At 36.3% G+C, this 12,086-nt stretch overlaps 1 protein-coding gene across 1 annotated transcript in view; it reads left to right on the top strand.

Annotated features, from left to right (window-relative positions):
- Window positions 1-12,086, top strand: part of fbxl17 (F-box and leucine-rich repeat protein 17) — a 318,224-nt gene that overhangs the window by 116,372 nt on the left and 189,766 nt on the right. Inside the window, exon 7 of the mRNA XM_006626957.3 lies at window positions 1,751-1,881. Coding sequence (XP_006627020.2) covers window positions 1,751-1,881 — 131 coding nt within the window. The remainder of the gene's footprint in view (window positions 1-1,750; window positions 1,882-12,086) is intronic.

Genomic DNA, 12,086 nt, shown 5'->3' with positions numbered 1-12,086 from the left:
GTATACAGTAATTCAATCTTCTTTCCTCAGGGACATCTGTCTTTTTTTAAAAATGATAAATCTTCTAATTTTCTCATTTCTAATTATAATTTCTTTTTCCACAGGTGTGAATATTTTTCATTTGTATTTGCATTACTATTGGAAAATATTTAGTTACAGTATGTATACCATGAAGTTATGACAGGATCATTATTAAGACCTTTTGACTATATTAAGACTGGTTTCTAATAAACCTTTGCTGTCAGTGTACCTTCCAGTACTTAATTTCTTTATAATCAAACTGTGAAAGTTTTAGGCACACTAATTTTGTATTAAGCCATAATCATTAGGTATCATTAGTACAAGGTAGGTACAATGGGTGAGTCCAATTGATAAGGCCTGAGGGATTATTCTTAAACTCAAGAGTCTTCAGTCTCTTGTATGGGCCTTTCCATGCTAATGGACTGTTAAGAAGTGGTCATTTATATAAATTTAGAAGGCTGCAGTTATTTATTCAAGGTAATGTAATTCTTTAGTATTGCATTGCATCACTGTACAGAGTAACTAGATTAGCAGCACAGAACATTTTGTATCTATTAATTGTTCGCATTTTGTTGACATAAATTAATGAGTCGCTGAATTGAATGTGAATACATAATGGCACTTTAAAACATTTTTCATACTTTAATGTAATGGAAAGGGATAGGAATACCACATAATTGTAGAAAACGGTATAAATTGCTTGCCTAAATGGCTTCTCTTTTGTAAAATTAGTTGAGGGGGGAATTAAGAGTTAAATAGATGTTAAGTAATAATAGTCATCCCCAACACCAGCTTGAATACACACTAGGAAAAATTTAATAATAAAACATGCTCCCAGTTTTCAGCTGAGCAAGGTCATGAGAATTTTCTTTGAACAGTTTGATGGGAAATTGGGGGAGTGGAGAAATAAAAAAGCAGTTTGAACTACAAACTTACAAAACACAAACTGCTGTGTGAAGTTACAGTGTGTTCCGCGGTTCAGAACCATGCAGGCAGCCTTCTCAATTCCCAACATTGACTACCCTTAATTACACACAGAAGTGGATTTTGGTATTTATCAGAAAGTACATAATTCTTGTATATCCTTTTAATAATGCCACCTTTTGGTATTTCTGCAGACAAAACTCTCAGAAATGAGTTCCAGCATGGAAAAGCGACAAACCTTGCTTTTTGGGATTGAAAATGGCAATTAAATATTTCCACAATATAGAGTGTTTGACAGCTATCACTCCTTTTCCTAAATTTAAACTGAGTGTCTCCAGTGCATAATACTTGAAAGGTTAATTCAGTTGTGTTCTTTCTTGGTTAATCCCTGTCACAGGCGGCTAGGAACAGGGTTTGAACCTGCTTGGATCATACAAGTATAACCTGCGCTTGGACAAGTGCTTCTTCCAGTTTTGTCAGTCAAGGAGCTCCTACTATTCCGTTCTTGAGAGTCATCAAGAAAAACATCTAGTGTCTCCATTAGGTTAGGGCTGCTTATCGGAATGGATAACTGTGAGCTGTTATTCCTTAATGTCTTATTCCTCTCTGTTTGTTAAATCCACTTCCACTGGTGCCAGAATGTTTCTTCAGAGTGAGGTACAGACAAATAGTAACCAGATGGTACATCCATTCCCAACATACAGCCTTTGTATATGCATCATTCAGTATTTTGTATCTCAGCATTGTTATTTTAATTCCGATATGGTGTTAGATTAAACTAGTCTTTCCCTCATTTTATTTTTAGCTTAAGAATTTGAGCAGCCTGGATTTGCGTCACATCTCGGAGTTGAATAACGAAACCGTCATTGAAGTGGTGAGGAAATGCACGAGTTTGAGTTCACTTAACCTCTGCCTGAACTGGAGCATCAATGACAGGTAAAAACGTTTCTTAGCTTATTTGAAAACTGTCATTGCTGTGAATGTATGCTCAGCAGCCTCAAAGCTGTGATAATATTCCATGAGTGGGGAAAACAAGAGTGTTTAATGCCATAATCTAGCCACCATGAAGTCAATATCTTGCACTTCTGAATGTGAGGTTAGCTCAGCTTTCATTATACTTCCAAGTTATTCTAGGGAAAACCTTTATTTTTTTTCCTGGTTGCTTTTGTATCCCTACAGTGTGTAATATGCCAGGAGTATTATGCAGAACACACAAGGTATCTTGTTCCTTATTGGTTCTGTGAGGTGTTTTTCTCATGGGGTGGCATGAGAATGCAACAGTTAGCATTGGTGCATCACAGCGTTGGAGCCCTTGGTTCAGTTCCTGGTGTTTAGATGCTCTCCCTGTGGTTACGTAGGTTTTTGCCAGGTGCTTGAGTTTCCTCCCCCATTCCAAGGACATACTGGTAGGTTTATTTGGATTCTGGAAAAATGAGCTCTGGCCTGATGTGTGTGCGTGTCTGCGTCTGTGTGTGCCCTGCGACGGACACTGGCGTCCTGTCCAGGGTGAGTCCTGGCTCGCGGCCTCTGCCTGCCGCGAGGGGCACTGGCTCCTCCGCAGCCCTGTAGGAAAGGGATGGATAGTAATGGGTGCTAACAGGCTGCAGCTGCTGTGGCAGGTAGTCTGTGGAATGTGGTAATGAGAACACTAAGGCGGGCCTGTAAATTGATTAGAAGCCCTTTGGAGAAAGTGTAGTGGTTTCCTTTGAAAACGGTTACTTATCCCCCTACCACATCCTTCAGTTTCCTTACAGATTTAAAATGCACAGAGCTGAGAGACTAACCTTGATATTTGTTTAACACAGCAGCTGAGCTATTTTTTCATTAAATTAATTCTTTGCTTTGCCTTCCAAGGACTTATAATCACTTGTATTTCAGTTATATTGGTTTGGTCAGACTTTTAATGGTTTAGATGAATGCTAGAGATGCAGTTACAAACGATGTGATGAAACTATGACCTTGCAGATGCTCTAATTGAGATGGCAGTCATAATTCTTCAATATGCAGACACATAAGTAGTGTCCTGGTTTGCAGATGGTTTTCTTTTGCAAATTCTTTGTGGAGGACAGTGTCTGAAAGAAACTGGACCGATTTCTTCTGCTGTATAATAGTCCTTTGATCTGTTCTTCAGGTTTCAAGAGAAATTCAAATGTGAGCCAGAAGCAGTTAACACGGAAATAGCCACATATGGCATTTAAATAATCGGAGTATTGAAATTTACAGATCTAATATCATGAATACAAAATAACTATTTTTACCTTACACTGATCGTAGCATTTCCATTTTTTTGCATGTTTGTGTTGAAACCAATTTCCTTTTGGAATTATTGTTGAATATTTCCAATGTCACAGCTGGAATGTGTTGAGTGCATTTTCTTTACTCTTTTCTTTGATTACAAATTGAGTTTACTCCTGCATACACCCTGGCGTGTACAAAACATTTTGGTTACTGTTGACTAAGAAATGTTCTTTAAAAAGTGTTTGCATTTTCAGCTTCACTACATTAAATATCAATGCAGTGATTTTATTACAGGTTTTCTTGCTACTTCTAAACACGCTCCTACTGTGCTTAGGATAAAGGCTAATGTTAATTTTAAGAAATCATATTTTTACTTCTTGGCTGTTATGATTTTGTTTTGACATTTCTGGAAAAAACAGTTTTACTTGCGGTATGACCACTGGCTAAAACCCAACTAAGCATAATAGCAAGTTTGCTGTTGAAAAAGAACAATAAGTTCTGTTTTCTTTGGCGAGTTTTCTTATAACGGCTTTTGGAAGGTTAAATGTACCCAAATGAAACTCTTGTGTATGCTTTTTCAAACAGGAATCTTTTACAGATGGAAACAATATCATGAGTGACATTTGGAAAACTAAATGATATGCTGAAACACATAAAAAATGGAACATGTCATTCCACTCCTAATTATTACTGAACGCTAACCCATTAAACTGTGCGAGTAGAATATTATGAGAGATTGTAAGAGGCCTGTAGCAGATCACTTTCTCTTTGCATTCCTCTTTACTTTTTTAGAATGCAATGGCTAACGTCTTACTACACAATGAGGCAAGAAATGTGTGCCTGTTTGTTGATGTGCAAAACTTATGTTTGCGCCAAAGGTACATGGTTTGTGTGTTTTAATGGTGCTGTAATGATAGTATTGGATCATTGAAAGTGATAGGCTTTGTGGTCTGGGGTATGTTAAACGCAGGCATGTGACAAAATGAAGTCATTGGGGGTATTCAGGTCCCAACTACCTGCCCCCTAGTCATCTTCAAGGTAACAGTAGAAAAAGTAGCAGTCAGCTCTGTGTAATGACTCAATAGGTTACCTGAAGGATCCATTCCATTTAACCAGTTTGACTGCTAACACATAACTGCAGAAAGAATACAAGGCACTTCTGTAATGATGGATGGAGCTGTTTATTGTTATATGCCCTCTCACTTACCATAAGTTGATCACATGTTTACACCACACGCCTGCTCTACCTCTTGTGACAGCGACACAAAAGTCAGGATAACCCATTGGTCTTTCAGACACAGTAAAACATATCCGCACACAGCAACTTCAGCCTTGCATTATATGGTTGAAGCGGAGCCTGTTTTGAAGAAAATTTGGGTAGATGATGGACTGGCATCCTGTCCAGGGTGTATCCTGGTTTGTGGCTGTTGCCTACAGGGACCTCCGCAACCCTGTAGAAAATGGATGGATGGTAATTGGTGGTAAGAGGCTACAGTTGCTGTGCCGGGTAGTTTTGTGGAATACGGTCATGAAGGTTCTATTGCCAGCATGTAGCACAACCAATCTAGCCAGGTGCTTTACAAATTGAAGGGCCCATGGCTTTGTGTAATGTCCCTGTTGTTTGTCTTCCACTTGCGAGGGCACTAAATATCACAACTTCTAGACAATGTGGAGAAGTAATAAAAAAGGCAAAAGGAACGCAGAGTGGATGTGCAGTTAGAGGTGTAGAGTTTAAATTTATGCATGTTATGTTAAAATAGTGCAATGCACTAGTTAGACCTCATTGAAAACATTGTGTTCAATTCTGGTTACTACGTATCAAAGAAGATGGAATCAGTGTGGAGAAGAGTGATCAGATACATTCCCAGGCTCAAAGGAATTTCCTAGTGGTTAAAAGATTTGAACCTTTTTAAGTCTTATACAGAGAAGAATAACTATGAGGAGACAATTCAAGTGTTCATAATTCTCTAAGGTATTGCCAAAGCCATTTCAATGCACTTCCTCAGGATTTCAAGGAAAGTTAAGTGGAAGTACATTTAAAACGTAGAATAGGAAGTACTTTTTTACACAGAGAATGGTAGAAATCTGAAACGTGCTATGCAGCCATGTTATTGAACCCAATTGCCTGGCATCTTTCAAAACAAGATGAATTATCCACTTCAACCAAACAAGATGATTGGCCCACATGGTCTCCTCTATACTGTTCAACTTTTAAGTTTGTAACCTAAATGTTCTTCGGTGTACTATAATGATCATTTATGAAGTGGGTGTCTGAATACATCCGACCTGAGCATGACAGGCATTAAAAAAGAGCAAAATTTTAACATGGCTGAAATCTGTAAATAAAATTGAATTTAAAACAAGGCAATGAATATAAATGATAGTGTAACCATGTAGTAGTTTTAACATTCTACTTAGAAATACAACTTAATCTTCTGCTTACCAAAGTTCCCTCCTTTCCCTGGGTTTTATTATAGTCATGGTGGGGAAATGCTGTAGCTCTCTGAGAATAACAAAGGGAAATAATACATAAATCACTGTTGCTTGACACCATCCTAATAATAATTATTTCAGCGGCTAAAATATAATCTCCATACAGTACTAGAAATGATTATAACTCACTTTCCACAAAGCGTCTGGCAGTTCAATGTGCAATGCTCATTTGTAAGTTCCTTAATTCCTGATCCTAACCATCATGTCCTCTCCAGTAAATGTATTCAAGGCAGATATGTTTCAGGCTAATGAACCTTTGGAACACAGTCCAGTCATTGGCATTGTGTAAAGCAAGAATATTTCAATAAGAATTAAGGGGAATGTAAGTACATGCATTTAAAAAATATAAATAAATGGTGCTAGTATAAAAAAGAGTAAAGCTAAACCATATCAGGTTTGTAAAGGCATCAGGCAGTAAAAATAAGGTTGCAGTATGTAAAATCTCACAACACATGATTTCTGAAGTTCATGATCAAAACCTAATTAGTGAAAAAAAAACACAGGACTGTCAAAACATATAGAAAAAAAAACAATTTTAATAGAAAACAATCCATTTAATGTCTGTTGTTAACCTGCAGTATTTTGGTGAACATTGTTACAAAGAATTCAAGACAAACTGCTCTTTTAAATTTGACCTCATTCTTAAAGGTCTCTTCAGATGTTTGCCATTTTATTGAACAGAAAAAACCTTATTTATCAGTATGTTGCTGTTTTGTTACAGTATATGGCAGACCTCAAGAAATTATTGGGCAATTTTTCAGTGAATTCCTGCTTTGTACTTTAAGTTTCTAAAGAGGTTAAATTTAAGCAGGTATACCTCAATGGATCTTTGTTGGTTTTCAGAGTTTCTTTTACATTCATCAAATTCAGATTGATTCAATAAACAAAATATAAAAATTTCAGCTTCATTTTTGCAGTTTCTGATGCATAGATTATTGAGTATTTGCAGGCCACCTGGAGTTGATGTAATTCCTGAGACCCATTTTTATAAACTGATGCTGTGTATTGTATATGTGAATGTTCAAGAACCTGTGAACCAAATCACAAGCAGATAATCTGCTTTGCTTTTATGAATGTCACATCATAGAGGACTGTAGGGGAGAAAAGTGCAGCGTGCTCAAATGTCTCATCCCTCTTGAGAATTAGATTGGAAGATTACCTTCATCAGGAGTGATATATGCGCAACTTTTTAACCGTCTTTAGTATGCATGGCAACAGAGTAAAATCCCATAATCGACATCCCCTGGAGCTGTATAAATCTTGTCGTTTGCTTAGCTCCACTCTTTGAAATCATTTTTAGAGACTAAGGCTGAGAAAAGACTCATTACTTTTTTTTTTTGCAGATGGCACTTTAAAAAAAAAATCTTATAGTTCTACAGTTGAAGAAATAATGTGTCGCCCTCTCTGCCCATCCATACCTTCAGCAGACCGTTCAGTTGCAGGTGGGAGCTGTCTGACAGTCTTGTCATACTATGTAATCTGCTGCTCGTTTTTGTGTTGGTGAGGAACATAGGTGAGAGTGGGCAGGGGCAGGTGTGCGTATAAAGGAAAGACAGCAGAACTCTCGGCCACTGCTGGCAAAGTACAGGTTTCCCTCTCCGAGCACAGGGGTTACATTCCTGAAAACTGCCGCGGTTTGTAAATGCTAGAATTTCAAAGATACAGGGAGTAGGATCACACCGTTTGCCTTACCCTCATCAACGGCCGGCATAATGTGAGCTATAATTCATCATATGAAAGAAATAAAATAGAATTAATAGTAAAATTCTGTTTGCCTTGCATCCTGTGGCTTAAACATAGCAGGCGAATTGAATATACTTGAGAGAACACTGAAATCAAGTGCACATAATGTGAAAAATATGCATTTAACATCCAGCTTGGTGGAGATTTGCTGATGAGTGACGAAGGGAAGATGGCAATGTAGAGTTGGCAGAGAAGCCAAGTGCCTGATAAAAGTTTCTGTGGGCAGAACCCAGTATGAGCAAGGGATTCCCAGGGCTGGGAAGACTGATACTCAACATGGACATTCTTTATGGGTGAATACCAGGGTTGATGAGGGAAACCTGTTACTGAGAATAGGTTTCAAGATACTATATCAGTTTTTAGGGGTTTCCAATTTTTATTATTGGCAGACATTGCTGTCACTTTACAGCAACAGCACAAACAGCACAAATGGCAAACCATACCCACTATTATGATTGTTTTTTTTTGCTGTATTGTTATAGTTTTAATCATGACTTTCTATGCCCATTTCATGGTGAGCAGATGTTTGTTATGTCAATGGCCCTGATCAGGGTTATAAAAATTATCCGGTGACATTTATTTGATAGCTCTGAAATAAATGTTTTCAATTTTTACATACTGTGCTTTTTGTACTCTGCACTTGTATGTAGAATGTCTGCGATGAACATGTTTTGTTTTTTTTCAGCATTTGGCCTTCTCGGGTTTGGCTTCTTCCTTTTTCTTTTGATGAACAAGTCAAGTTGATCTTCTTTTGATTGATTCATGCTTGCTCCTAAACCAATACACTATACAATACCTGCACTACACAAACTTTTGCTGTAGTTCATAGAGGACTGTAGGGGAGTTTGACTCTGCAGTGGACCAATCTTTGGTTATTTCGTTACAATAATTTTTCATATCAAATTATTTTTGTAGGCAAATTAATATTTACAAAATAACTGCTTTCCTATCATTTGATTTTTTTTACCTCTTATGTTTTTTAAGAAAATGAGTATGCACAAAAATCAGCAAGTGCTAATCACATTACAGGAGTAACAAGTCATGAAATAAGTGCAGGGCAAAAAATAGAACTTGGAAATCATGTAAACCCAGCCTTTAAAACTTTTTTGTGAATATGATTTGAATCTTATTCATGATCGAAGTACCTAGAATAGTGTTTCTTATTGATTTGCTTGTTAGAGTTGTATCTCTACCAAACTGCTGAAAGTTTTGCCCCCAGGTGGTGTTTGATCACCATTTGAGAACAGCTAAAGCTACTGCTCTGGGGATAAGGGTCATCTAACTTGGGAATGAGCTTAGAAGGAACCCGTTTTACTCTGCTGTAAATAACTAAAACTTAATGTGGCCACCAGAGGCTCCTACCTGGAGATATTTCTAGTGCAGAAGATATGAACTGGGCCTGAAACAACTTTTCAATTTTTCTAACAGTTTAACTGTTAGCTCTTAGATGAAACTGGTGCTTTGACCTCCAGAGATTACATCTCCAGGGTGCAAGAAGAAATAGAAGGCAACTGATGGAGGTGGAAGGAAAAGCAAAATCACATCGTTTTCAAATGTAATTTAAGAGTTGATGGGAACACATCTAAAAGCCATATTTTTATGCCCTCATTTTTTTTGGCTGGTGGGGGTACAGTACCTTGTAATTTCTCTGTTGTGCCTCAAACACATATATTTTACAGTGTAAAGCATAGAACGATAACATATCTAACCATGCTCTTCAGCCCATGACCAGCAGTGTAATAGGCATCCTTTATCCTGCTCCTGTGGAACCTAAGAACAAATACTCCCAATCAAACCATTTCATCAAAAGAACACATATTAAATTGTATTGTACTTTCCCTTTTAGCCATTAAGTGTTTTTATAGCTCACCAAAGGTTAACCTCTTTTAACTTCTTGTGCTGTAAACGCAGCCTTAAAAAAATTTCAAATTACTGCCGTTCATCTTTGTACCACAACTCTTGACGCCTTTGTCCGATAAAGACAGATCTACAAAGAAATATAGCTTGAACAGCTTTTTTCTCAAGTATTAATGTGTGATTATGTAATGACATGATTTCTTCTGCACTTAGCTCATGTCTGCTCCCATAATTTGTTCTGTACCATTACAGGTACAGGTTTAAACAATGCGAAATGCTTTTAATTGATGTTGAAGTTGAAAAAAAAGAATGAGGAATTGTGAGTATGATTATTGTCTGAAATCCATTAGTTTTTAGTTATGTTAGGAATTTTATTAGATTGTATCTTTAAAGTGTGGAACATGTATTATTGACAAAAATGAAAAACAGCTCAAAAGAACCTTTGTAAAATTGATCTGCCTGTTTGTTTTTTTAAGCGTTGAAACCGTATTTGAAAATGTATAATCAGGCAGACAACTGAAGAAATCAGTAGTTTCTTTTCCGTTTTCATAATGTAACATTGAAAAATGTCTAAAATGTAGAATAAATTGATTGGATCTTTCTGTAAGAGAGGAATTGGTTTTATGGAATTCTGCTGAGTAAGGAGCTAAATAGTATCTCTCCCCATCTCACTGGTATTCAGCCTACTTTGAAGGAAATTAACAAAAAGATGTAGTTGATACAGTATTAAAATAAATAAATCTCATCTGTATGCAGCTTATGTCTAAGGATTGACCACAAAAGCTATAGTTATTAACATAGCTACTGAGTGCATATAAAATTGCTTGTGATGAACTGTTTCCAAAGTGGTTATTTCATCTAGAGTTTTTGTGATGGACTCAGAAAAATGTTGGAAAACATTTTTCACTTTTACCGACTCTCTAAAGCTTTGCACATGCATTGGTAAGAATACTTTTGTATGTACTGTAAGTACAGTAGAATGTAATGTATAGGTAATATATATAAATGGCATTAGATTTATTAAATATGTAATTTTTTGTTTTTGTAAATTTTGGTTTAAAACTAGTGTTTGATACAAGACTGACAACCCAATTAGAGGACAAAAGTATTGGAGAACTCAGTGAATTTTCATTCAAAGTTAATTTGGATTGTTGGACACCGATAAATGGAAAGAGAAGAACCACATCCTCTTAAATTTCAGAAACATTATTTTTTAGACTTCTTTCATCATAGTGAAAATACTTTGAAATGTGTAACTTTAACATTTCCCCCATAATCATATTGGGGCTGGCAAGATTTTGAATTAGAAAGTGCTTGTATAGAACATTAGAAGCCATTTCTTGCTGGTATAAAGGGTAATAAATAACAAAAGTAGTGGAATTCAAATAAAGAGTTGTTTTATAGAATTCTATTGATTAAAAAAGAAGCTTTGATAAACAGCTTCCAAGGTGCCCTCGCCTATAAAAACCAGTAAATTCAGGAAGAGTTTTTTTTCCATTGAAAGCTTGTTCTGCAAGGTTCCCTGGTTCGCTGGCACTATCCATTTAATAGGAGGCTTCCAGGATGTTGATATATAAGTTACTTCCATTTTCAAATCAATTAAAAAGTGCAGCTGCTCACTTTCACTCAGTGTACATTTCCAACAAATATTCAGTTATATTTCATCATGGCAGTAATGTAACATTTATATAAAGTGACTTTCGTGGCAGATTTAAGAGTTGCCAATGGGTTTCCTGTTCGGTAGAGTAATTTCCTGCATGATTTGCTTTGAGTTCTATAATGTGTACGTAGAAACAATGTGTGTAATATTATGTGTGATACAGTGTGTGGTATTTGCAGAATGGTGGGCATTTTCAAGTGCAGGTCATATCTTTGTGTTTTCAAAAATAAAGGTCACATCATTAGAACAGATGTTCTTCAACTCATCTGAAATGATTTTTTAAATTAAAATATAGAATGAACTTTAGTTCTTTACTTCCTAGCATTTTTAAAGGAAATTAGATATTTCTCATTAGTATACAGTATATGAAATAGTTTTCGGTGCTGGGAGGGGAGTGAAGAAGTATTTAATTTTGCTTCAAAAATAGAGTGAAGAAACCCATAAAGAAAAAAATCCGAATTGTCTGGATTTAAATTATTGAAAAAAGCTTAAATCATTTATATTTTCTTATTTCATGTCATTTTGTACACTTATTTTCTTTATTTAAAAACGTTTTGAAAAGATTTCTCAAAGAAAGTGTGCAGAGGAAAGCAATTTGCATTCCTGTCAATCTAACTCCTGCTGGTCAGGCATCGTGTTGTCAACCCAGAGCATCAGTGAGTTACTCTCCTAATTCTTCTCGCACTCGGCCTTGAACAGGCTCTTGGAAAAGCTTCTTCGATTTGTTTAACAGATGATAACCAAAGGCCAAAATAATTGTTTTAAAGCTCTGGAACTCTTTGCCCAAGGATATCAGAGAGTCACCTTCTCTGAACTCCTTCAAATCCAGACTCAAAACCTTCTTCTTCAGAAAAGCCTTTACTTAACTGGTTCCATTCTTCACCCCTCTGCTCTTCTTAGTACCACCTTCCACGGTCTCCTCTATTGTAATTGTAATTGTGTCTTATCTTGTGAAATCTTCTTATTTATTGTTATTGTCATCCTGTAAAGCGCTTTGAGAAGCCACCTTTAAAGGTGCTATATAAAATAAAGTTTTTTATTATTATTATTAAAATAAGACGTAACAAGTAACAAAAAATGATGTGGCCTGCTGTGTGACTGTGGAGAGCTGCATCCCTACGTCACTATGATGTTTTAAAATCCAGTTCCC

Source organism: Lepisosteus oculatus, chromosome 3 (assembly GCF_040954835.1).
Source record: "Lepisosteus oculatus isolate fLepOcu1 chromosome 3, fLepOcu1.hap2, whole genome shotgun sequence".
Lineage (NCBI taxonomy): Eukaryota > Metazoa > Chordata > Actinopteri > Semionotiformes > Lepisosteidae > Lepisosteus > Lepisosteus oculatus.
The sequence above is the reverse complement of the archived record's forward strand: the minus strand, read 5'-3'. Positions and strand labels throughout refer to the sequence as shown.